Here is a 26,240-nt window from a genome sequence, read left to right as displayed (position 1 = left end):
GCGGTGGACACCGAGATCAACCGCGCCGTCGAGCGAGGGCCTAAAGGAAATTCCGATGAGTCATCGGAGTTTTCCATGGGGGTGCCTTTCCCCAAGTTGTCCCGCGCTTGTTCTTAGGTTAGCTTACGAAGTAAGAAAATAGAGGGTGCGGAAGTAAGTCGACAAGCCGGCTGATTGGTCAGCACTCGCGTGCAAAACAAAAAAAGAGGGCGCAAGGTTTCCACGTGCAGTTTTCGAGCTGACAAGAAGTGCGGCCAACGACAGTTGACTCAAGTACTTCCAACTGTAATTATTGAGGAAGAAAATAAACCGTTAGAACAGCACCTACATAGCATATATTATACTGAAACTGTCTATTTCTGCAGAGGATAGTAGAACTATAAATAAAATTAATGAATTTTCGAAATTAGTGTGCAAAAGAATGATATATAGATGGCATAAAAGTGGCAAGAAATTAGATATTTTTAATTCTATATTTAAAGAATAGCTGAGTATGAAATTGGATATACCATCTATTGTACAAAGTTCACCATCTTCTTCTAGAACTTATGGTCGACCACGTACAGATTTTGCAGACTGTTCTGATTACGTAAAAAAACAAAGAATTTCAGCTTTATCAAAGTCATTTTCTGACGAAGAACTTAATACAACAACTGTATTATCACTAAGAAAAAATTAAAAAAGGGATGCTGCTAATATTGCAAACGAATTGTGTAAACCATCTCCTCAAAGAGCTACTCAAATAAAGAAAATTCGTAAATCCAATAATGAAAAAGAGGAAAAAATTATTAGTGTAGAAAATGCTTTATCACTAATAGTAACTTCAAATTTCAATACATCGCAGTATAACTCTATCCGAGATGAACTTTTAAATATAAAACTTAAGGCTTTTCCACTTTACTACAAAACACAAGAAGGAAAGAAAGAAGAAGTTATCCAGAAGAAGATTGTATAATTGTTACAGAAACATCAGCTGAAGTGAGACTTTACTCAATCATACAGTAGAACGGATTTGTTGTATAAAAGACATCTTGTTTGAAGAATTGGAATATGTGACCTCGTATACTTTAATTGTAAAGTGGAGCTGTGATAGCAGCTCCGGGTATAGTCGTTAACATTTTATTCAAACAAATGGCGCTGTAGTAATATTAATAATATGTACGTATATGTAGGAGAACAGAATTGTAAAAAGGTGTATATATTGACTAGTAAAAATTAATAGGCTACATTATGATAATACACTATAATCATATAAATCAGGTGTTATCGTATGGTAATATTTTTGTAGTTTTTGGAGTGATAGGTATCATAAAAACACATAAAACAAAGTATGGTTTTGCACCATGCACATCTGATGAAACTTACATTACCACAGTTACATTTCCGTTTTTATAAGATTTTTGGAAAACACACCTCCCATACGTTCTGAAATATGTTCCAATTGTCTATTAATTTCATAGCGTACCATGCATACTCTATCATATCTTTGAAAGCAGGTGACGGTAATTGGTCATGAATAATGGCGTATATTTTTATAGAATCCTCACGAGAATTAAGATATAATAATATCTTAAGAATATATATAAGAATTAAATTCTTTTATTGAAAAATAAAAAATTGAAAGAAAAATATGAATCCATCAAGAATCGAACACGAGTCCTCCAAGCCTAGCAACACATCACTTTAGTCACTAGGTTACGCCGCTCATCTGTAAGGATCTTCTAACCGAAGAGGATTAAGTAGAGCGGAAGCTGCTGTATCTCCTTTTTACAGCATCTTCTGTCAGGTCAGAAGGAAAAGAATTCACAGAAATAATGAATTCTATTTCCTTTCTGGTACTTTTCTTATACATGCCGACGCCAACTAGGCTACGCCATTCTTCCAATTCTTTATTGTACGCTTTCTTCGCCCCAGTTCTTTAAGTAGAACAGATGTGTTTTTATAACAGAGCGCTTAATTATAGTATTGAGTAGTGTCGAGTGTTGTTGTGAAGCCAAAAATATACATTTACGATGTTGCATTTGCAATAGAGAAAGGAAGGAGAACTGTTGCAGACTATTCAGTATTCTAAAAGAGCTGCATATGTAAGTATAAACTTTAATAAATATGCTACTTGTTTATATAATTACTAATATGTCGTGGTGTAACACTTTGTAGACAAAATGAGTGGTTGCAATTTTGTGGGATCAAAAAAAATGCAACATCCAATTATACAAAATACAGAGTATGTAATGCTCATTTTAGAATCACAGATATTCGAAAAATGCATCCGAGACCATTATTGGTAAAAAATACCAACAATCCGACATATTATTAGTAGGAAAACATGAGGTAAATAAAGTTTCAAAAGTATTCAGTGAAATATTATTTAAATTTTCTCATGTGAAAAATGTATTGCATATAGAAAGGTCTGCCCCCGAGAAAGATGTGCACAAGACTTATCTTAGATCTTCATTATTGGAAGATGCAAATATGCATAATCCAGAAACAAGTACCACATCTCTACTAAATACAGGGTGGTCCATCTAGTGTTTGGAATTTGAACTAGCAGTTATTTGACTTTAGAAACGTCAAACGTCATTCGGAAAGTGACTGTCATTTATTATAACCTCTGAAATTGACGAAATGGGTCGCTATTCGCTTCAAGAAAGTTGGGAAATATTAAAAACTTATTTCCAAAGTGGTGAGTCTTCAACTCAAACTGTGAGATATTTGAAGAGAAAATTTAACAAAAAAAATGTGCCAAAATCTCAATTTGTGGATCAATTCGTAAAGCGAGTTCGTGAAACTGGAATGTTGGTGGATAAACCAACTCGTGTACGTACTCGTCCAGTGCGCTCAACCGAAAATATTGCTGCTGTTGCTGAAAGTGTGCGTAATCAACCATCAACATCAACTCGTCATCGTTCTTCACAATTGGACATTTCACGCACTTTTTTGATGCGAATTTTGCGTAAAGATCTTGCTATAAAGCCATATAAAATTCAATTTTCGCAACAGCTAAAGGCAATTGACCACCCGAAACGTCTGCAGTTCACAAATTGGGCCAAGGATCGTTTGGCCGAGGATGGCGAATTTTACCGAAAAATCATCTTTTCGAACGAAGCTCATTTTCACCTCGGTGGTTATGTTAATAAGCAAAACTGTCGCATCTGGGGCACAGAAAACCCACACGTTGTCGTAGAGAAGCCAATTCACCCACAACGAGTGACTGTTTGGTGCGGATTTTGGTCTGGCGGCATCATCGGCCCATTTTTCTTCGAAAATGAAGAAAGAGTAGCCGTAACCGTCAATGGCAAGCGCTACCGCGCAATGTTGAACGATTGGTTCTTCGAACAAATTGAAGATGAAGACTTGGACGATATTTGGTTTCAACAAGACGGCGCTACGTGTCACACAGCGAACGCCACAATCAATGTTTTGCGACCAGTCTTTGGAAATCGGATAATCAGCAGAAATGCTTATGTGAATTGGCCAGCAAGAAGCTGCGATTTGACGCCATTGGATTATTATCTTTGGGGAGCGGTAAAAGACAAATGTTACGCCAACAATCCAGAAACAGTTCAAGACCTCAAGGTCGAAATTGAAGCTGCTATTGGTGCGATTATGACTGCAACCATCGAAAATATACTCAAAAATTGGGTGGACCGGGTAGACTACTGTCAAGTCAGCCGTGGTGGTCATTTGACCGAAATCATATTTCATAAATAAATGTCATGAAACAACCTTTTGAATAAATGTTCAACCAATGAAAAATATTAAGCCGTTTTTTTTTTATAGCAAAATGAAATTCCAATTTTTAAAAGGACCACCCTGTAGTAGAAAGTGGAATCTTAGGAGAATATGATGGGTTAATCGGATTAGACATGATGAAGTCCGAAGGTATAAAAATTGATACCGCAAAACAAGAAATTATTTTCACATGTCGCGAAGCACTGCCGAAAGTAAGTCCAGAACGCGAAGAGCTTCTACGTCAAAACACTCGCTTATCCCATATCAACTCGAAAGATTCGAAAGAAATTTGGGACATTATTCGATTGTACCCCGACATTTTTGCACTGCCTGGAGACCCATTGCCTGAGACCAACCTGACTGAGCATAGAATAGATACCAATGACGACCGACCCGTAAACATAAAACAGTTTCGTTATCCCGCAGCGCACAAGGCGGAGATCTCAAAACAAGTTAGTGAAATGCTAGACAAGGGTATTGTTAAACCCAGTAAATCTCCATATAACTCACCACTTTGGGTAGTTCCAAAGAAGCATGACGCCTCGGGAAAAACTAAATGGAGAGTGGTTGTAGATTTCCGCGAATTAAACTCAAAAACGCCTCAAGACTCTTATCCGTTACCTAATATCGACGAGATCTTGGATTCATTGGGACAAGCTAGATATTTTTCAGCTTTCGATTTAGCTAGCGGATTTCATCAAATCCCGATGAAGAAGGAGCACGCCGAAAAAACTGCCTTCTCCACCTCAGAGGGACACTTTGAATATACTGGAATGCCATTCGAATTGAAAAATGCACCAGCCACATTCCAGCGGATGATGGATAGCGGATTCTTCGCCGGACTTATTGACACCATTTGCTTTATAAAGAGTGTTTTTTTAGCTTAGATAGAACTTTCGATAGGGACAACTGTTAATACAAGCTGTCGTTCTGACTGCTCTTGTTGATATTTATGTTCAGTATAGTCTGACAAATCACCATGAATAGAATCACGCTTGAACAACGCTATCAAATTATCCAAATTTACTTTGAAAATCAGTCGTCGATTCGAGCAACTCATAGACGACTTCGTGAATTTTATGGCGCACATAATCGTCCATCTGAACAAGCCATCCGTCGAACTGTGGATAGATTTCGTACCACATACTCTCTAAATGATGCAATAACTCCAACACGCCAAAGGAATGTGCGCACTGATGAGAATATTGCCGCTGTAAATGAAAGTGTGGAAGAAGATCCAAGTTTATCAATTCGTCGTCAGGGGGCGGAATTGGGGCTCTGTCCGTCCACCGTGTGGAAAATTTTGCGCAAAGATCTTAGCCTACACCCGTATAAGATCCAGCTGGTACAGGAATTAAAGCCACGAGACCATCATATGCGTCGTTCTTTCGCCGATTGGGCTCTTGAGCAGTTGGAAACAGACCCGTTGTTTTATCGCAAAATTGTGTTTAGCGATGAGGCTCATTTTTGGCTTAACGGGTTTGTTAATAAGCAAAATTGCCGCATATTGAGTGAGACGAATCCACAAGAGACTCTACAGACTCCATTGCATCCAGAAAAATGCACCGTTTGGTGCGGTTTACATGCTGGTGGCATCATTGGACCTTATTTCTTCAAAAATGAGGCCGGAGCTCGCGTTACAGTCAATGGAGATCGTTACCGCACCATGATCAATGATTTTTTGTTTGAAAATATGGATGACATTGATCTAGACGAAATGTGGTTCCAACAGGATGGCGCTACCAACCATCGACTTATTGAAATCAAAATTTGGCGATAAGTTGATTTCGAGAAATGGACCTGTCAATTGGCCTCCTAGGTCGTGCGATTTGACAACTCTCGACTATTTCCTGTGGGGTCACGTGAAGTCACTGGTTTATGCTGATAAACCAGCAACAATTGACGCCTTGGAGGCCAACATTATCCGTATTATTTGTAACATACGGCCAGCAGTACTCGAAAAAGTGACTCAAAATTGGACGTCCAGAATGCACTACGTCAAGAACAGCCGTGGTGGCCCGAAATCGTTTTCAAATGTTAATGTCATGTCTTGGTCTTTCGAGTGAATAAAACAATTTTATTAAAAATCAATTTTTTGTGTTATTTTTTATCATTTGAAGTTCTTTCGGACTTAAAAAAACACCCTGTATATCTAGATGATATTGTAATCTTCGGAAAGACGCTTGAGGAACATAATGAAAAATTAAGGAAATTATTCAACAGACTCCGGGAAAAGAAACTAAGCTCCAACCGGGACAAATGTGAATATCTAAAACCGGAATTGGCCTATCTTGGACATGTAATCACAAAAGACGGAGTGAAACCAAATCCCGAAAAACTAAAGGCAGTAGAGGACTTCCCAGAACCTAAAAACGACAAACAAGTAAAACAATTTCTCGGCCTTGCCGGGTATTATCGCAAATTCATTAAGGATTTTAGTAAAAAAGCTGCTCTTCTAAACGCCCTTCTAAAGAAAGGCACACCTTTTCGCTTCGATACGGATCAACGAAATGCGTTCCGAATTTTAAAGAACGACCTAAACCATTCTTGCACATTACAATTTCCAGACTTCTCCAAGCCATTTGTTCTCACCACAGATGCAAGTAACAAGACCCCAGGAGGGCTGCCTCGTTTGCCAGCAGAAGCTTAAATCCCGCTGAGCAGCACTACTCTACGACGGAGAAAGAGCTCCTCGCAATCGTATGGAGCACTAAACATTTCCGACCTTACTTATACGGGAAGAAATTCGTGATCCAGACAGATCACCAACCGCTGAGGTGGTTGATGAACTTGAAGGACCCTTTATCGAGACTGATCCGATGGAGAATCGCACTCGAGGAATTTGATCACGAAATCAAATATATAAAAGGGAAACAGAATTTTGTTGCAGATGCCCTCAGCCGAAATCCAGTCCATTTCACCGAGGTGAAACCACCTGGATGGAGAAAAAACTTCTTATTCGTGAAGTCAGCATCTGAGGATGCACTTCCAATACAATTCGAACGGAGCGATAGAAATCAGCTCGTGAGATTAGAGGAAGAAGGGAAGTTATTAACCATCGCTGCAATGTACGACACCTTCGACGCCGAAACTTGTCGAAACATCTTGGTTGAAATTGCTCAGGACATTATTGCTGAAGATATTAAACACATCTACATAAACCTAGCCAAACTGGAGAGCCTATACTATGGCGACAAAAAGGAGTTGAAAAATTTGTTGAAAAATTTGTTGAAAGAAGTCTTCAGTGATCCACTTATTATAATCGAACTGGGAGCGGAATTTCTCAGGCAACCCGATAACCATCAGGAGAAGACCGATCTGATTAAACGATACCATTGTTCCTTGGAATTTGGCCATCAGGGAATAACTAAGACACTGAAGCTCTTCAGCAAAAGGTACTATTGGGAGGGAATGCATCAAGAAGTACATGATTTTATCACTTCATGTGAGGAGTGTCAAAGGGAAAAAATACATCGTCAACGGGAACGAGCCCCTATGCAAATTACCGATACAGCAAGGGCCTTCAATGAAAAGATCTCTTTAGACATCGTCGGACCACTAGAAACGACAGAAAATAGAAACTCTTACATTTTAACTTTACAGGACAATTTAACGAAATTCATTCAGGCTTACCCCCTTCAAACTCCAACGGCTGAAGCGACTGTGAGAACTCTCGTCGAGCAATACATTCCAAGTTTTGGAGTGCCAAAAACTGTTCTGACCGACAACGGATCAAATTTCATTTCAAACCTTACGGAACAATTTTTCTCCATGTTTCGAATTAATCACGTAACTGCCTCTCCCTTCAGACCTCAATCAAATGGAAGTCTTGAACGCATGCATGCAAGTCTAAAGGAATACTTGCGAACAAACCGATCGACTGATAAAGACTGGGATGAACTTTTACCTTTCTTTGTAAACTGTTACAACTCTACTGAACACAGCAGCACAGGACAGATTCCTTTCGAGCTGGTATTCGGAAGACCTCCGACCTCCCTCAACGAAATCATTGACGACGGTAACGAGACGTATCACGAATACTTACACCACTTAAAATTTAAAATCCGTAAAGGCGAAGTAATGGCGAGGAAAACGCTCACAGATTTTAAGGAACGAGTTAAGCTGATGTTCGATCAGACTGTTTGCAGCCGAAACTATAAAATCGGAGATTTTGTGTGGATGCGGACCAATGAAAGTAGAAGGTTATCTAGCGGATTAACGCCTAAATTCGAAGGTCCTTTTGAAATATTACAGATTATAAGCGACCAAAATGTTAAAATTCGACGATCAGGGAAAAACGAAGTCGTACATGTAAACAGACTAAAACATGCTAATCTTTCTTCTGTTACAGGGTAACCCTCGTGGTATGCCAGTGTAAACCAATGATGGAACCAGAATACACAGTAGAGGAATTAACCCAACTGCCGAATATATATTTTGACAATATGGGACTCGTACGAATTTTCCATGAAGAATGGAAAATCGTGATTTTCTATGATTTATCGGAGATCAAACAAATTGAAGCATGCCTTTCGCGGGATCTTTCGAAGTTACAATCAAAACCTCACGGAACCATAAAACAAATCCTAACATCACAACGAAATCGGTTCCATCAATGGCAAAGGTATTCGGGTAACCTACTTTTTAGTTTAGGTATAACACATAAAGAGCCCCGTCAAAAGCGTGGCTGGTTCAACTTTGTTGGCGATCTAAGTAAGATATTATTCGGGACTATGTCAAACGATGACGCAGAATATTATAATAAGCAAATAGACGAAGTAATTAGTAGCCAAAATAAACTCGTTAGACTTATCGCGAACGAAACACACATTTTAAAATCTACCGCGATAGACGCAGAAGCGTTCGAAAAGAAACTTGCTTTCCATTCCAATATGCTTATTCATAAATTAAACGACATCAGCGAAGGACTTCAGCACGAAGTCTCAGCACTCGAGGAAATTTTAGTTTTTGGCGAGTTACTTAACGAGTTTGCCGATAGCCTCGCGTTATTAGAAGCCATTATCATGCACGCGGAACAAGGACAAATACATCCCAGCTTAATCGACGTCCAGCATTTGGATGCTGTTGCATAGCACAAATGTACCGGTTTTACCGCTAAAACTCAAAAATCATTTCGACGTGCTACGTGCAAGCACAATCAATATAGTTACACTTAAAGAAGAAAAGATTTGCTTTGAAATTCGAATTCCAATTTCAGAGGAAACACAATTCACGGCTCACCATTTGATTGCGATCCCTGCTGTCGATCAACCCAAATTAGGTTTGAAATACATCCGATTAACCGTCCCGTATGAAATACTAGAATTCGTTTCGCATTCGAATATATGCCGATTTCGAAGTACGAGTTAGATCAGTGCAAGAAAATAGACAACAAGCGTATATGCCGCAGATATGTACCGCGATACTCCATAAATTTGCAAGACCCTTGCATTCGTATAGGTGCTAAGAACCTAAACGAAGACCCCTCAAAATTCTGTCCAATGGGACTCGCTAAAACTTCTCATTCAATTTGGCACCAACTTGAACAGAATAACGCCTGGATTGGTATAGTTCCATTTAATGATTATATGCAAGTGTCATGCAAAAATGGATTCCATGACACTACTTCAAAAAAGGGAGTTTTTATACTGCGACTAAAACCTGGATGTTTAATGATATCGACGTCCGCAACTTTATACGCGTCCAATGAGGTAAAAATTACGCATGAAAATCTAAACTTAGGCCTACCAAATATAAATATCACTTTACCTGAAAATCTAACAGTAGCGTTTATTCCGGAGATAGAAGAAATTTCCCCAGACACAGACACCATGTCAGATAAAATACGTAGCCTAGAAAATATTCGTTTAGAAGCTGAGTCTATGGAAAAGCGTATGCGAACCTTATCCACCTCCGAATCTAGATGGACAATCATAAAAATGATGTCGATAGTTTTAACCGGGTGCGTAGCAGCGTTTGCTCTGTACAAATTCAAAATACACAAACTAATATCTTGTATAGCAAGACCATGTACTCAATACTATGTAAATTGTTATAATACGCATCACAGCTCTAACGACAATAATATAGTTACACAAGGCGAAGCTTTGTTACAAGAAGCGCCTAGTCCAAGGGTCACCTTCGCGGAGCCACCACCACCCCCACCAAATCATACAGCACGGGTCAACGTAGGAGCAGGTACCGCTGCCTACAAGAAGAAGGAAAGGAGACGACCTAGACTTCAAGCCCCACCATATGAACTGGAGTGAAGTTACCATCCCAAAAGTTCGAGGACGAACTTTAATTCTAAACGGAGGGGTGTTAAGCGATCCATCCTGCATTCTTCCCTGCCGCCTGAGCGTCGCCACTAAGGATAAGGAGACGTACCCTTAAAGTGCTTGGTACTGTCGACCGCATCCCTCCGATTATCTCGTCTGGGCAATTAGGAGCATCCCTTAGTTCCCGCCAAAATTCCAAACCACCCACAACGACACCACTTGAAGGGTATAAAACCCGAAGCAACCTAGGCCTCGCTCTTCTATACCTAATCCGGACACCGAACGCAACGTATCTTTAGTCGCGACCCAGTGCGTACTTGTCTCTTTGTAAAAACGCCTATCTTTCAATAAATATTTGTTACGTGCGATCAGTGAGTCTTCGTGAAGACAACCCTTTTCCACTTCGTAACAACGTCACTTTCACTTGCACTAGCTGTCATTCCTAAACGTAGCCACAATAGAACACAAGATAGGCGTCAGACCCACTGGGATATTATAGGGTATTGGATCGCCTGGGGGATATTTTATATTTTATTATGCATTGCGCAGGTCCGAAGAATCCAACCGTGGTACACATTAACATGGTGGTACCCGCACACTGTTAACCATGCACTTAATATTCTATCATACACTAGCCAGAACTAATATTAAAATTTTTCGTGGTACAACTTATACAGGGTGTTTTCAAACATGTGGTATATTTTTGGATGATACGTTCTAGACACAAAGACACTAAAAAAGTTTGTTAGGAAATTGAGGAAAGCAAATGACTAGGACAGGCCATGTGCTTTTTATCAACGCGCTTCCGCCATCGGCAGTCACGTAGGGCACCTCTGGGGGTACCATAAACACAGAAAGGGGCGATACAGACGAAGGTGTCATCACGCTCATAAGACCATTCTTGTACTGACCTTCGTCATGTAAAGTAAACGTGTAGTCTTGAAAACGCCTTGCGTCTTTATTCGAACAAATTCCCCAACTTCGTCTTACAAGTTCAAATGCACATACGCCCGAAAATGCATAGTTCTTTAGTTACATGCTACTTTATATTGCATAAAACGCAGGCTGATTTTCTGTCTGTGCGATGCACTACCTCCTGTAAGTTCTATGTACAGTGATAGGTCCTAAGCTAGGCGTTTCCGGACATATATTGCTGAGAAACTCGAGCGTACCTGGTTGTAAACTTTGTCGATTCTGCATGCAAGAATAAAAATATTTGAAAATTTACTGCATTTATCTTATAAATTACACATACGAAAATGGCAAATAAGATCAAAAGAAGAAAAACATTCAGTCGCGGAAAGAAAGAAAGTAATACAAAAGGAGTTTAAAGCTCAAATAGGAATTACTGTTGACGTACCAAAAGCTGGTTTCGGCAATACAAATAACGGAAATACAAGTCGCAGGTTCTTCTCAAACCATCAGTTATCAGCTACCATTACTGGAATTGATGTGGAACTAATATACAGACTTAGAGTCATATTAGAAACTGTCTCAAGCGGTTATAAAATAGATTTAAATAAATTTGAAACATATACTATGGACACTGCAAGGCTATATGTTAAACTATACTCGCGGTACCCTATGTCACCCACCATGCACAAATTACTAATCCACGGACCACTAATTGTTGAAAATGCTATGTTACCTATTGGAAGACTGTCAGAAGAAGCAGCCGAGGCAAGAAACAAACACTTTCGTCGTTATAGAGAAGATCATGCACGAAAATGTTCTAGAGAAGCATGTAATATGGACGTACTGAATAGATTATTAATTACTTCCGATCCTCTGATATCCAGTATAAGACCGACGACGAAGAAAAGATCAAACCACTTTTTAAGTGAAACAATGCAATTGATCTTACCTTCCGAACCTACATCAAGTGTAGAAGAACAATCATCAGAAGAAGATGATGGTGATGATGATAATGAAGAAGAAGAGGATGAAGAAGGAACGATATTGGATGAAGAGGAAGTATTCTCAGGCGAAGAACTTTGTAACGCATGTTCCGATAAAAATTAATAGAAATACAAGTGTGTGAAAAGTGCTGCGATTTTCGATGGTCATTTTTTCATAGATTAGCTATAAAACACGGAGTTGGACAGAATAGGAACAGATTTTTCTTGTATCTTAATCGTAAAGCTTCATAGAACACAATGACGCCAAAATGAACACCGGGCCTCACCCATAACTATAACAAAATCATTGACAAAGATATCGACCGATATTGAGCAATGGGTGCGACGGGTCGATCGACTCGCGCGTCGTTATACGTGGAACGACGGTAATATCATGCTCATCATCGCCCGCAATTTAAAAGGGTACGCCCAGCATGTGTTCGACGATGCCACGAGTGCCAAGGTGGTGCCACAGCGACCGACGGTATTCTACCCAGGACTGGTTACAAAGCGACCACGAACCGATGGCTTCGACGTCGATAGCGATACTTCCAGTGACGCGAGAAGGACGACAGCGACCATCGGTTACTTGCTTCAATTGCGGGGACGCAGGTCACTTCTCGACACAATGCCTGAAGAACCCAGTCACCTGCCGGATTTGCGGCAAGCCGGGGCATTTGAACAAGTTTTGTTTCCAGGCGAAAAGAGTCAACGAGACCCGGGTAAGTCGAGATAGAAATAATATGTATGTATTGCCGGCTACGATCAATGAATGCAAGGTAGCATGTCTCGTCGGTACCGAGAGCGCGAGGACATTGATTCAGAAACCGGTAGCTATACGACTCACGGTTCAGCTAATTGCGGATAAAGAGCTGGAATTGCGGAGGTTTGCGGGATCCAGAACGTCGAGCAGACTAGTTGCCGAGGTCACGATCAATATCATGGAATCCACAACGAAAGTGCAAGCGGTAATAATTGATTCGGATGCGATGCACTACGAGGCAATTATCGGTCGCGATTTCTTGGATAAAGATCACGTCATACTCATCAAGAGTCAGGACAGCCGATAATCGAAGAGACTCGGGGGAACAGCATAAAGGTCTGTTCGAGTGACGAAATGACGGAAATTGAGCAGATGATCTTTGGGGACATCGATGAGGACAGCAAGATTCTCTGCAGGGACCTTATAGGTCGCTTCCAATTGCTGTAAGTTCGAGCCGCGAGCGCGTTCGCCGTCCACTTGAAACTGTCAACTCTACGAGCAGGAGGGTCTGAAGTACCCAGCGAGCCTGCACCGTGATTCGCTTAATCACCAAACGAGCCCGGAAAACCCAAAGCGACTAAGCACCGCGATCGCTGTCGCCTAGTGGGAACGTCTTTCCGAACAAAATTCGCCGAGCACGCACAATTTATGACTGAACGAGCCCATTACAGCAATGGGAAGCGACCTTTAGAGATCATATATTGATCGTATCTCAACGTCAATGCAAACACTCGGGAAGACAACCACCACGGAAATGGAGATTCGCCGTATGACGGATAAGCCAGTGTATTATCACCCGTATCGGATAGCCGAGACAGAGCGAGAAGCCGTACGAAAGATCATTCAAAAACTGCTAGACAACGGCATTGTTCGAGAGTCCAAGTCGCCGTATGCGAGTCCAATTAACCTGGTCAAGTAGAAGGCAAGTGATTATCGATTGTGTATTGACTACCGGCTCTTGAATGCGATAACCGTTAAGAATCGATCCCCCGTGCCACGGATTCAAGACCAATACGACCGACTAGGGGGAAACGCGTATTTTACGGGTTTGGACTTGGCCTCGGGTTATTATCAGGTGCCGATGAGCGCTGACTCTATACAGAAAACTGCGTTTGTAATACCCGATGGCCACTACGAATTTATTAGGATGCTTTTCGCCCTGACCAACGGCGCTCGCTACTTTCCAAAGGCTCATGAATGACGTATTGGGTTCATTGAGAAACACTAGAGCGCTCCCGTATGTCGACGATATAATCATACCGTCAAGGACAATACAGGAGAGATTAGAACGACTGACACTTATCAAGCCAGAACGTAAGAAAGTGGAAGCTGTTTTGGCAATGCCGAATCCGACGAACGTTAAGGAGATTAGTTTCTGAGCCTGGCGGGATATTTTAGAAAATTTATTAATGGATACGCGACGATAGTAGCACCGTTAACAATGTTGACAAAGAAGGAGACGAAGTGAATGTGGGGATGCGAACAAGAGAGGGCAGTCGCACGGATAAAGGAAGTGCTTACCACACGACCAATACTGGCAATATTTGACAGCACGCTTCGCACGGAATTGCACACAGATGCTAGTTCGTTGCGGGTCGGTGCCCGCATCTTATTTCAGTTTACTGCTGAGGGCAAGCAGCAGGTGGTCGGATATTTTAGTAAACAAACTACCAACAACCAGTGCAAATACCACTCCTACGAATTGGAGGCGATGGCAATGGTGCTGGCACTTCGTCATTTTCGGGTATACTTGCTCGGGTTGAGTTTTTCGGTCGTTACAGTTTGTCGTTACAGACCACTTTCACGAAGAAGGACCTGATACCACGCGCCGGTCGATAGTGGCTGAAGGTTCAGGATTTCACATTCACTGTTAAATATCGAGTGAGGACTAAGATACAGCATGTTGATGCTATTAGTAGAAAATCCGGTACGGGAAATCGAACTGTATCCAGTGAACATTACCGAAGCAGATTGGATTCTAGCTGCCCAAATGCAAGACGAACAACTGAGCCGAGTTCGCCAGATCTTGATTGAGAATGTTCGTAACAGTGAGACGAAACAGTATTTCTCCGAGTACGCGTTGAGAAATGGCAAGGTTTATAGACGGTTGGAAGGAGGTTGGACAGCTTGGGCTGTGCCACGTGTAGCACGGTTCTAGATTTGTCGTTTGTGTCACGACGACACAGAGCACTTAGGATTGGAGAAAACCTTACGACGAATCTGGAAGAACTATTGGTTCGCAGGGATGGCGTCGTTTGTGAAAAAATACATAAGATCATGTCTGAGCTGTGCTTATTACAATAGGACGTCTGGGTAAAGGCAGGGTAAGTTGCGCCCCATTGAGAAGATCCCGGTGCCTTTCCACACCATACACATTAACCACATTGGACCATTTGAGATAAGCGTTCAAAGAAACAAATATTTATTGGTGATTGTCGATGCGTTCACCAAGTTTACAGTCATAGCACCAGTAGTATTATTAGTGATCGAGGCACTGCATTTACGGCGAGAACATTTAAGGTATTCTGTTCAACCTATGGAATTCGCTACATCTTGAATGCAGTCGCTACGCCACGCGCTAATGGTCAATGCGAGCGATACAACAGGATTATTGTAGCGTCGCTGGCTGCGACGATGGCTGGGAAGTCGATGGAGTCGGATAGATGGGGCGAATGGGGCATAGACGCAATGTAGCGTGAGCAACATGTCTGCTTGGCCATTCATAATTCTGTCATAGTTCGCTGTAAGAATGCAGTCCATTCTTCATTTTCGGCTGCGTTTCCTGAACCATCTACGTAGTAAGGAGCCAGATAGACGGGGCGAATGAGTAAGGTAAATACAAGGACAGATCGGTTTGACCAGTGCCGTCACTGCCCGACGGACTTCATCTAGGATTTGGACCATCGAAGCGACAATGGGAAGGTTATCGTCGGGAGAAAGTCGATATCATGACGGTAGTGGGACTGTCGCATGTCGCCGCTATCGCATGACTGTTTTGCCATCAGGCCGATGACGATGACTGGTTGCTATCGACATTATGGTGACAGCGAAGAGTGTCATTGCCATGTGATTATTTTAACTTGTCATGGCAGAGAGCAGATTGTGCAACTGCATGACAAAGTGCCATTGTCGTGTGATTGTTCTAATTCGCAGAGCAGAGAGCAGATTGTGCGGCTGCCTGACGAAGAAGTTAAACCACCGGGACGCGAGAAAGTCCCTCCCCAGCGAGTACAATAATACCCAGTTCGCAGATCATTGATAGCTACTGGAGCGAGAGTTGGTTCCATGAAGGGGAGTATCGTCGGTTGACGATTGTTTACTGTGCTCAGACGCCTCTCAGAAGATCTTCAGAAGGTGCAGTGTGCATTGGGATGAATACTCAGATGTGTTTTCAATTCTATTGTCGCAAAAAACGTCGTAATGGGGAGCTGACGGTAACCGAACGCTTGAGGACAAGCACCACGTCAGGATGGCCGAATGCTGAGAAACTCGAAACGCGGCCTGCATATACGGGCGAGGAGACTGTTTAATTGGAGCGTTTGTGGAACACCGGACGAGATGACAGCCAGACCTAAACAGCGGGGTGCCAGGCCCCATCAATTAGGGACAGTCTTCGATTGCCTTCAAAAGCGACAAGACTTCATCAAACTGTATCGTACCACGGGAGAATACTTACTAGAAGCGTGTTTCTTCTCTCCCGTTGATCTTACAATATGTACATGCACTTTTTTCTAGAATCTGTCCTTCAAAAATATTCGACATGTTTGGAAACATGGTAGATACTAAGGAAACGAATACTATAGTAACAGCAGAAAAGACACATAATACATGTCAGCGTTAATAAATTTTTAAGAGAATTTGAGACGGATGGCCGAACGACGATGAGCCTTTAAGTAATTTATGATAGGGTCTTACCCTGCACGTAGTTGAATGGGGGTGCAGGAAACTAAACAGTCCTGTTGGCGACCGATAGCTGATGGCTAAATTGGGCCTCCCAGTTATCGGGTGTCGCGTGACTGTATCGAAGAAGAGTGAGTGTTTAGAGAAGGCAAGCGGCTCGTATTGCCAAAGAATAAGAATATTGTTCCTAAAGGATCTGGCCACAGAGTGGGGAAGGCTATGCCTTTTGATAAAAGGATTGTGATGAACCCCACGGCACTTATCCCAGAACCTCGGTAGAGTATTCTTCTGAGAGGTTTTTCTAACATATACTATCACGAACACGTACAGTGGGTCAAAAAAGTATTAGCACACTCACGTTTTCTTAAACAGCTTTATATATTGCACATATATATAAATATAAAATATGCGTTTTAGTGTCTTTTAACATTCAGAAATAGTAAAATTTTTTCGAATTCGAAAAAATGTAAGCAAACCAAATAAAAACAGAAAAACGAAAATTTCATACTCAAAAAAGTATTGACACACTTATGATTCTAATATAGTCCACAGGTACTTGCTTTTGTATACGTTGTAAGGATAGGGACGTAAACAAACTTTGTTTACAGGATTCAGTACTCTCGATTTACACAGTTAGTCTGTATTTAAACTCAGTACAGGAAACATGGCTGGTAAGAAAAGCGAGTTGTCCTCATCCATACGAAATGAAACTGTTTTCTTACGTGAACGAGGCAAAAGTTATCGAAAAATCGGTAGAACGTTAAAGTTAAGTTTCTCAACAGTGAGAAATGTGATTAAAAAATATGAAGAAACTAATTCTACGAAAAATAGACCGCGATCGAGGCAACCAAAGGCAGTAACAATAAGATATAATAAGAGAAGTAGTGAAAAACCCGTTTGTAAATGCTCAAACTTTGTCCACCGATATCGCAACATCTTTAGGAAACACAGTTAGTGCTCAAACAGTCAGAAATGTTCTCCATTCTGCTCAAATTTACGGTACAGTAGCAAGAAAGAAGCCGTTTATAAATGATACAAATAGGCAGAAACGTCTCGGCTTTGCTAAAGCGTATATATCTAAGCCAATGAACTTTTAGAAAAATGTTATTTTTTCTGACGAAAGCAAGTATAACATTTTTGGTTCTGATGGAAGAAGATTTGTGTGGAGAAGACCCAATACCGAACTGGAAAAACAAAATATTCGACCAACAGTGAAACATGGCGGCGAGTATGCAATGGCTTGGGGCTGTATGTCGTATAACGGGAATTGAAGGAATTATCTGCGAGACAATTTACAACAGAATGCAATTGAATTAGGCATACAAAAAACATTTCGCTTCCGGCAACACAATGATCCGAAACATACAGCAATGAAAACACGGGAGTGGCTTCTTTATAATGTACCACAACAGCTTCCGACACCACCCCAATCACGAGACGTTAATCCAATAGAGAATCTTTGGCATATACTCGATTCACAAATTAGAAAAAGAAAAATAATAGAAATGATTTAAAAAAGACATTACTAGAAGAGTGGTCGAAAATTACGATTACAGGCAATTATTAATGCCAAAGGCATGCACACAAAATATTAAAAACTTGTTTTATGTTTAACAATTCAAAGGAATTGTGAAGGATTGTTCTGCCCACTCTGACGAACGGCGCTGGTAGCGCCTGGTTAATTTCCGCGTCTTTTGTTTTTTTTTTGTGCTTTTCCGTTCTGTTCGGTTATGGCGAATACGATATGCGTAGCCACGTGCATCGCGTGCGAGTTATTTCATATATTATTAGCATTATAGAACATACAGACAGTATTGTGTATTAGAATACGTTTTTCTATTATAATAAACGTCTTTCCTCAACAAATTGTAAATTTTAGAATTAATCAGCAAGTGTGCCAATACTTTTTTAAATATGAAAATTTTGTTTTTCTATTTTTATTTGCTTTTTTTACATTTCATCGAGTTCGGAAAAATTTCACTATTTCTGTATGTTAAAAGACGTCAAAACGCATATTTTGTATTTATATATACGTTCAATATATAAAACTGTTTAAGAAAAAGTGAGTATGTCAATACTTTTTTGATCCACTGTACGTATACAAACAAAATTTAATGTAGTAGTAACAACAGTTTTCTGCAAAAATCTCGGAAACTAAGCTTATTATATCTATAGGAAAAAATTATTCAACATCTCATCCTGTATAACATGTTTTAAAATCATTGAAATCGATGAAGTCATCCATAATATAGTTCCAACGCGACGAACGCCCATGCATTATACATGTAGGATAACAGTTTTAGTAAGATATGAAGTAAAGACTTCTTTGGAGCATGTGCTACAATAAACCAACAAATGACAGCATGTGTAAAGACTACATGCGATCAAACAATTATAATGTTGGATTGATGTGAACGATCTCCATTTGGAACATCTATTATAACATAGGTGACCTTGTTTCACCTTGTTTCACCTTGTTTCGCCTTGCAACTGGTCAGCTGAGCAAGGATTATAAAAATGAAAATGACCTTGGAATTGCCAAAGATACCCCAATAATAGAATTATTACTGGTACGTTTCTACCCCCCCCCCCCCCCCCCCCCCCCCAATACTATTAATTTCTGTAAATAAAGTTTTTCCATATCTTTTAAAATAATAGAGACATACAAGATGGTAAAAGTTATTGGACTATTTGTTTTTACATGCTACAATAGTAATAAGAATAAAAGTAGTAGTACACATAATAATAACAACAAAAACAACAACTATAGCAAGGTTTAAATAATTGCCAATTTTTCAAAAATAACATTTTTAAGATTTAGCTATGAATTCGCAAAAGATTACACATCAAAGTCATTTTTATATTTGGATAAGAAATTTAGATATATGATACATTGCAATAGTTTTTCTACACCAATTTAGATTAATTGAAAACATCAAATGCAACAAGCTACGAAGACTGGAAAATATTTATGCAAGACTAATAACATATAACAGAAACTATTACTTTCATGTTCAGTTATATACAACAATGTTATGTAGTTTATTCAAATATGTATTGTAAAGAACTTTATTTGTTAAATGACGGACTCTGTGCAAGAAGCAGTCAGCTATATTATTAGAAACTATACAGTTTCAGTGAAAAAGTATCTAGCTAGGTACATTAAATATTTTAATGTATCAATGTATGTATATATATATATATACAATATATACAATATATACAATATAACATATATACATACAATATATATATATACAATATAACATTTAAATGTATAGCAATTATGTTAGCATTGCATTTTTTGATAGAAAACGATTGGTTGGTAATGACAGTTTTAATAAAATTTCTTTTCTCTTGGGTGGAGGTGTCTGTTTCTTGCATCAAAATGAAAAGTAAACAAATGAAGGTCTTTATATACATTTTTAGTTATCAATAAACATATAAATAATAATGATTATACATTCTATATCAGAAGACTATAGCGTCTCATGCCAAGTACTTAGTAACCATAAAAGTGGGTGCAAAACAGAGCATCTACGCCGCTATACCCAATCAGCTAATTCTGGGTATGTAAAAAACATTTTTTACTAACAGGTTATGTAATATTCAATTATCATCTGCATCATTTGCTAAATCCAAATTTGGACCTCCAATAGTAATTACAATATTATAGTACCAAAAGTCATATCTTTCTACCAATGATGAAACATCTACATTTTGTTTTTATACGTAGGAGTACCAGTTAAAACAATTAACAGAAGACAACCAATAAGCAACAAATGAAATAATATTTACATTGTGGGGACACTAAATAATCTCTGAGCTAACTAATTTTTACATCAGAAAAGCTATTATATTATATTATCTCAACAATTAGCTGTCAGAGGCATCTAATTTCTGTAACTAGCAATGGGAAATATCAGCTACATAAAAAATCAATTTTTGACAAAAAGTGAAACTGACTAGTTCTTGCAATTTCAGAATATAATTCTCTGACAATATTTATAACTGATATGAAAAATACTTATTTTTAAACTGTTTAAACTATAAATTACTATAGAACACTTAAAAATATAAGGTAATTTAAGTACATGACATTTAATCAAAATTATTTCTTAAACATGGATAATGCTATAAAAAGATAAAAAATAAGTAATGGTTTAAGAATACTTTTCAGAAGTAATTACAAAATGAAAAATTTAGTTTTTCTGATATAATGTAAATGTACGTATCAGTTCTATTTTAGTATTTTTTAAAAGGAAAAATATTACAAAATGATAAAGTTATTTGCTGTTTCTTTCTCATGAAACATTGATTGTTGACTGAAACAATGATTGTTGACTAAAACAATCAATGTCCAAACACAAAATTTTTGTTAATTTAGAAACTATTATTTACAATGTAACATACGATTTAAGTTGCTTATAATTAAGAGCCATTGTTTTTTCTAACTTTGATCGTCCTTACAATTAAAACTTGTACGTTGTAGATAATAGTTTCTAGTTTATGAATCAACATACGCGTTTTATTTTACACTTATCAGCTTTTGCCTGGTGTGAGTGGCTAGTAAGTGATGTTCTACCAGAAGAGGTTTCAGGAATAGCAAATGACTCCATTATTTTATAACATTTTTACTTTTAAAAAACTGAAAAATAAAATTGAAGCTTACATTTATATCTTCTTTTTCTGAAAGAATAAGCTATTTATTTACTAATTTTCTATATGAAATTCTAAGACATTACTTATTTTTGGATTTCTTATAATTACTTATAAACAATGGAATCTGAATATTATTGCTTACGTTCTATTCTTACCACTTCAGAATAAGGTGGAGGTTTGTCGGTCTCTGAATACAGCGATTGTTTTTCCATTTTAATGTAATCGAGTTAATGACTATATCGGTAATATATATGGTCGATTAATCAAACAATAATTAGCATAAGAAATACGGTGAGATCTTTTAGCACTTTCGTGATAATTACCTACTTTTGTTACGCACTTTCAAAACAAATAACAATACATTGTTATTTCCACAGCACAACATTCACTAAAACCACTAGCCCACTAGATTAACCTTTTTCATTTATTCTCTTATTACGAAAAGGGTTTTTATTGGTTGACCAATGGTAACATTACTGATCATTGGTTTTATTTATCTACAATCAGCACATTTGAGTACACAAGCATTTATAAGAACTGCCAATGCCAACTTCACGCAAGGTTTATCAGAAGTCTCGGTAGATACACGCGCCAAGTATGAATAATATCGTGAAACTTCTTGTTAATAAATGTATGTACGTATGTATTTTTATTGGATTTGCGGAAATAAAAATATTTATGAACTATGAATGTGATTTGTAATAGTCGCGTATTGATTGTTGGTTTTTGTCTGAAATTGTTGTGATTATTTTAAATAAATGTGCCATGGCTTTCGTTTGGCATGTATAACGTTCGGCAGCACGTAAAGATAGAGGTTATGTATTTGGGTCTTGTTGCTTCTAAGTGTATATTTTAAAGAAAAGTAATAAAAAATTATTTATTAACATCTTCTTGTAATAATATGAAGAATTTGAAACTAAAATTTTATAGTTTCGGATTACTACTATTAACTGCGAAAGAATGAAAAATATATTTTAAATATAAAACGCTAAATCTTTCTGTACTTTTATGATATTTTAAATATAAAACGTGAAATTTTTTTATACTTTTATAATATCTCGAATTGAATTGTTTCGCATATAGACGACACATTGCAAGAATAAGAGAATGTCATAATATTTTGTAATAACATAAAGAAAATATAATGAAATGCTTTGTATTGTAATATGATGATACCGAAAACTATTAAAATCTTAAGTTATTTAGATAATATTAAATAATATAAAATGTATGTAAAAGCAGTTTTTTCAAATAAAACGAATGAGTTGATTAAACTGTATTTTACATGTTTGGTGTGTATAAAATGTGTAAAGAACTTTTTTTTTTTTTTTTTTTTAAGAATTTCAATGTATGGGTATACGTTCGTGAAAAATTAAATTACGTATATACAGATAAATAAATGATTTCATATAGAAAAGTATATTTTTAATAGTGCCTTTCACTCTGCACTCTTAACAGAAATTGCAGATCCAGCAAATTATTACGAACAATATACCGTGTATTCAATATGTAACAAAAAGTTAAGTATGAGTTCGTTAACTTTGTATCAAATGCTAAAAATTCACGATGCAAGTTTTGATAATTGATTGACGTTTTCCTGTTACAGTTTCGTACAAATGTAACCTCACACGTCTTGTCATTGGTGGTGCTAAAATATTACATGATAAAAAATCTACTGCAACATGTTAAATCGTTTTTAAGATGTTTTCCCACTCTATTCTCCTGCAAATACAGTATTATTAGTGTCATTTCATTAGTACTGTTTTTCTCTATCTTCTTTTTAAATTTATGATTTCTACATACAGGGTGTCCCAGCGAACACTGTACAGTGCGTTAATTCCTAAAGTATTAGAAATCAAAAAAATTGTTCATATAGGATTGCATGGTTCGAAAGGGCCAATTTATTAGCGAAGGCGAATTTTTTTATAAGATTATTATTACATGAGATATGATGGTCAAGTTTGGTTTTTTAAATGGAACTATATATTTTTTTACCGATCAGTTGATAGTGTGTTTCAAGACGAATCCAACGACGTCTAATTTATGTACCTTTTTTAATTAATTTTCGAGATATTGCGCTTACAAGTTTAGTGATTTTCGTTAGAAGAGAACCTTTCTGACCAGCAGGTACTGCGGGCGGTCTAGTGTTCCCTCCCGATGGCGCGTGTTAGACATTACCCCTTGAAACAGATACTAAGGTTCTCTTTCGACGAAAATCACTTTTGAAGGCACAATATCTCGAAACTTAATTTAAAAAAAGCATACATATTAAACGTCGTTGGATTCGTCTTGAAACACACTATCAACTGATCTGTAAAAAAATATATAGTTCCATTTAAAAAACCAAACTTGACCATCATATCTCATGTAATAATGATGTTACAAAAAATTCGCCTTCACTAATAAATCCTTTCGAACCATGCAATCCTGTATAAACAATTTTTTTTAATCTCTAATACTTTAGGAAATAACGTACTGAACAGTGTTCGCTGGGACACCCTGTATATACTACCAAAATACATATAAATGAAAAATCTTATAAAATTGTAAGTGCGGTGTTTCGTCACGGAAACAATATACACAAGGGTCATTATACGTGTATGTTAAAAGTCGGGATTTCTACTTGGTTACGCGTTGACGATGACGTTGTAAATGAAGAAAAATGACCTAAAGGTGCTAAGAACGCTTATATATTTTTCTTAGAAAATTGTTCGAAATAAAAGAGTTCAAAATTGTAATAGAGTTACGATAAATTTGTCAGGAGGTAACGTATCAGAAAAATCATTAAATCAAGGTATGTGAATGTCACTAAATATCTATGCAAATAAATAGTGGCGGCAAATTTATACATACATATTAACACATTTGTGTTGACTAAAAAAAGGGATAAACTTTGCAAAAACTAAATAAATAAATGTGATTAGTTCAATATGCGCTCTAAAAAATTTGCGAGATAAGCATCGCTTTAAGAGTCATACAGAGATTGAAAAATTAAACTTAAAATGTACTTGGCGGGTTCTCTTACGAAGAAAATGTTTTTACCATCTATCAAGTTTAATTACTATTATCAAGTTTAAATACTATTTGTATATCAGGTATATTGTCGCAAAACGAAATATATATGTATGCACTTAATACACACATACATACATTTCCATTAATTCTGTCAGACGTACTCTTTGGTCAGAACTAGATCTAGGGGATGCAGAGAGTTTCCAATAAATTTGTACCATCTCTGCAAATAATGCAGTTCTAAAATCCTCGCTCAGTCATCGCTAGTGTTTAAATTTATTATGGTTGGTGGAACCGCTTATTTGTCGTATAAATTGATTCACCGCCACTACTCGTGGTGCGAGTATACTTAACGCGAGTTTCTACCAAGTCTCTTGATGTACTATACAGAATAGTATAGTCTATACTAGAATTCATCTCAGCAGGCGGCTCAGAGTTACTTACAAGGGGAAGGCTCGAGTCCCGGGAAGGTTTCTGGAATGAAACTGTGTGGAACTTGTAGTACATAACTAGCGTTATAAAACCTTAATTGGGTTCGTCAAATTGGGTCTTTGTTTTTTGAGATATTTTAATTTACAGTTTTGCGTGAACCCTGTGATTCATTACATAAGAACTTTCAGCAAGAAAGGATCGTTGGTAGAACGGTAGAGTGTTTGGTTGGTGTGCTCCGGGTCACTGGTTCAAATCTGGGTTAGTTAGTGGTAGAATAATTTTTTTTCTTTTCTTTTCTATATTAATAAAATTTTTATACAGTCAAATAATTTTTATTTTGTTTTCCTTGTTTTTATGATTGTCAGGGGACTTGTCAGACCCTTCACGCACTTTTAGGCGGAATTCTCGACTACGACAGCTCCCCGTGAGCGCGGACACACTTGCCGCCCCACAGTGGTCGATTTCGTGATTTTAGCGGGAGAAAACCTATAACTCAAAAAGTGCTATATGCACGCTATTGTTATACGAAGGTGTCAATATCAGATACCTAAACTATCTGATGAAATTTGTTGCTCCCAGTGTTTAAAAATTGTGATTTTTGTAAAAGGAGCAGTACTTCTTTAGGCAATTTTTTTTTTCTTTATCCGCATTCTTCTTAAATGGCTGATAACAGGATCCGATGAAAGCAGTAAATAATTGAAAATATCTGTATTTGTATCGACTCTTGAAAATTTTTTACTATGTCGTTCTCTTATATTCCTATAGTCTTTCTGCCTTGCCTCTTGAACATCCTCGGATAGTTGCCCAATAGGCAATAATAAGGAATCAATTATATCAGCTCCATGGATTAAAATTTTATGAACGCTAACTGGTATAAAATACCAGTCGTGGTGAGGGCACCGTTACGGTATAGCTCACTGGCATGCTTACGTTCTGAGCCGCCTCTTCATTCTGCGCAGAATTCACAAGTTTATAAAATCGACAATTATTTGTAAATGCGCACACGGATGCAGTTGAAACTTTGTACACAGTAAGCCAAGACTTTGTAGCATCGAATGAAACAAGAATTAAAGTATACCTTTGTACACCTTTTTTCTGATAACCTCGTAAATATTAGTTTGCTTCACGTGTGACTCTTAAATATTACATTATAAATAAAAGCTAATATATTGTAATTAAAGGTGTCTAATCATGTAATAACGGCTCATAATGTGTGTAGATACCTTGCTTACTCGAATTCATATACTCAAAGTTTATATTTTTACCCGTAACAGCTAAAAAAACAGTCCAAGCATCTACTATATTTGAATATATCTTACTAAGGCAAATATGCTATTGCTACAGCGTAAGTTTATCATTATTTTTTTAAGGTTTTGTGGCAATTATATACATTAATATACTGCATTTTGAACTAGTTAGACCCTCAACTACAATTATATAATTATACTGTCGTAAAATATTCATATGAAAAAATTGGGTTTTGTCCCGCTAAAATCATGAAATCGACCACTGTGCGCCCGTGTAAAATATTCGTAAACGTACTCCTCTTCTTCATTCTACACA

General features: G+C 37.8%; 2 protein-coding genes across 6 annotated transcripts in view; one reads left to right on the top strand and one right to left on the bottom strand.

The window, feature by feature from the left end:
• LOC143186221 (membrane protein BRI3) overlaps positions 1-22,182 on the bottom strand; it is a 32,374-nt gene extending 10,192 nt beyond the window's left edge. Inside the window, exons 1-2 of one of the 5 annotated variants that reach the window (XM_076389754.1) lie at positions 21,557-22,182; positions 21,376-21,467 (exon numbers count right to left, since the gene is read on the bottom strand). In XM_076389754.1, coding sequence (XP_076245869.1) covers positions 21,376-21,445 — 70 coding nt within the window. In that variant the 5' untranslated portion in view covers positions 21,446-21,467; positions 21,557-22,182. The other 4 variants (XM_076389755.1, XM_076389751.1, XM_076389753.1 and 1 more) reach the window with 4 other exon arrangements.
• On the top strand, positions 4,712-5,518 carry LOC143185914 (uncharacterized). Its single transcript, XM_076389242.1, has one exon. The coding sequence runs from the start codon at positions 4,712-4,714 to the stop codon at positions 5,510-5,512; it is 801 nt and encodes a 266-aa protein (XP_076245357.1). The 3' UTR covers positions 5,513-5,518.
• Positions 22,183-26,240: the final 4,058 nt, after the last annotated feature.

The sequence above is a fragment of the Calliopsis andreniformis genome, chromosome 12 (assembly GCF_051401765.1).
Source record: "Calliopsis andreniformis isolate RMS-2024a chromosome 12, iyCalAndr_principal, whole genome shotgun sequence".
In the NCBI taxonomy this organism is placed as follows: domain Eukaryota; kingdom Metazoa; phylum Arthropoda; class Insecta; order Hymenoptera; family Andrenidae; genus Calliopsis; species Calliopsis andreniformis.
This window is presented reverse-complemented; position numbering and strand designations above follow the sequence as displayed.

Coding starts and splice junctions, on each gene's coding strand:
- LOC143185914 (XM_076389242.1), top strand. CDS start 4,712: ATGAATAGAATCACGCTTGAACAACGCTATCAAATTATCCAAATTTAC.